This window comes from Mustela erminea, chromosome 4 (genome assembly GCF_009829155.1).
Source record: "Mustela erminea isolate mMusErm1 chromosome 4, mMusErm1.Pri, whole genome shotgun sequence".
Taxonomy (NCBI): Eukaryota; Metazoa; Chordata; class Mammalia; order Carnivora; family Mustelidae; genus Mustela; species Mustela erminea.
The window spans coordinates 19230672-19232063 of NC_045617.1; the positions used below are offsets into that span (position 1 = coordinate 19230672).

At 38.7% G+C, this 1392-nt stretch overlaps 1 protein-coding gene across 1 annotated transcript; it reads right to left on the reverse strand.

Moving 5' to 3' along the window:
* Positions 1–204: 204 nt before the first annotated feature.
* On the reverse strand, positions 205–684 carry LOC116587716 (60S ribosomal protein L23a). Its single transcript, XM_032338315.1, has one exon. It carries the CDS (start codon positions 673–675, stop codon positions 205–207), a length of 471 nt encoding a protein of 156 aa, XP_032194206.1. The 5' UTR covers positions 676–684.
* Between the last annotated feature and the right edge of the window lie 708 nt (positions 685–1392).

Consider the following 1392-nt stretch of genomic DNA (forward strand, 5'->3'; position numbering starts at 1 on the left):
ATCCTAAGCAGGCTCCACACACAGTGCAGAGCCCAGAACCCTATGGGGAGCTCAATCTCAGGCCCTTGAGATCATGTCCTGAGCAAAATGAAGAGTCAGGTGCTTAACTGACTGAACCACCCAGGTGCCCTTGAAAATTCAATTTTTTTTTTTTTTTTTTTATCATGAAAAAACTGTATTTAGATTTAGCCAGCTGGACTCAGTTTAGATGATCCCAATTTTGTTGGCAACATCCAAAGCATCATAGTCAGGGGCCAGCCGAACATATGCCTTCTTCTCTCCATCAGGCCTGATTAAGGTGTTGACCTTGGCTACATCAATGTCATAGAGCTTCTTCACAGCCTGTTTGATCTGGTGCTTGTTGGCCTTGACATCCACAATGAACACAAGTGTGTTGTTGTCTTCTATTTTCTTCATGGCTGACTCAGTAGTCAGGGGGAACTTGATGATGGCATAGTGGTCAAGCTTGTTTCTCCTGGGGGCGCTCTTTCGAGGGTATTTAGGTTGCCTTCGGAGACGCAGAGTCTTGGGTCGTCGGAACGTAGGTGATGTGCGGATCTTCTTTTTTTTGTGACTGTGGACGCCTTTCAGCACCGCTTTCTTGGCTTTCAAAGCCTTTGCTTTGGCTTCGGCTTTGGGAGGGGCAGGGGCTTCCTTCTTAGCTTTCGGCGCCATCTTCGTAAAAGGGCGAAAATTCAATTTTTTATAGAGAAAATAAGGAGTGTTGGTTATTTAGGCAAGGCTATTAAATGAAAATCATATACAATAGAGTTCCTATTTGCTATGATATTTGCTCCTCAAATGAGAAATAATGTCTTACCTTTACTCCTACTTAGAAATAGGAAAAAGTTTTTGTAGATAGGACCTCAAAAGGGTAAACCCCATTAAAAAAGTTGATTACCTGAATACATTGAGACTAAGAACTATATTCATTAGAAGACATAAATAACATGAAAGCTGAGCACAGATTGTCATGTTGAACTAAAATGGATTATATAACCCCAAACTCCTAAAGATCAATAAAAAAAATCAATAAGATAAACAACTCAATAGAAATATGGGGGCAGAAGAAGAAACTCAGGGGCCAATTGACATAAATAAAAACTCAACTTTATAAGACACAGAGGAAGGGTATATTGAATTCTCAGATACAATTTCAACTCTAAAGATTGGCAAATATCAAAAATCCAGACAATAATGAATGTTGTAAAGGATATGAAGCAATAACAACTCATGTATTTTGACAGGAAATAGCATAAATAGTTTGGAAAATGATTTGGCACTATTTTGTAGAGTTAAAAATGTCCATACCCTATGACCCCCAAAATTACTTGTAGATAAACAGAGTAATTTCTACTAATGTGTATCAGGAAGCTTGTACAACAATGTTCA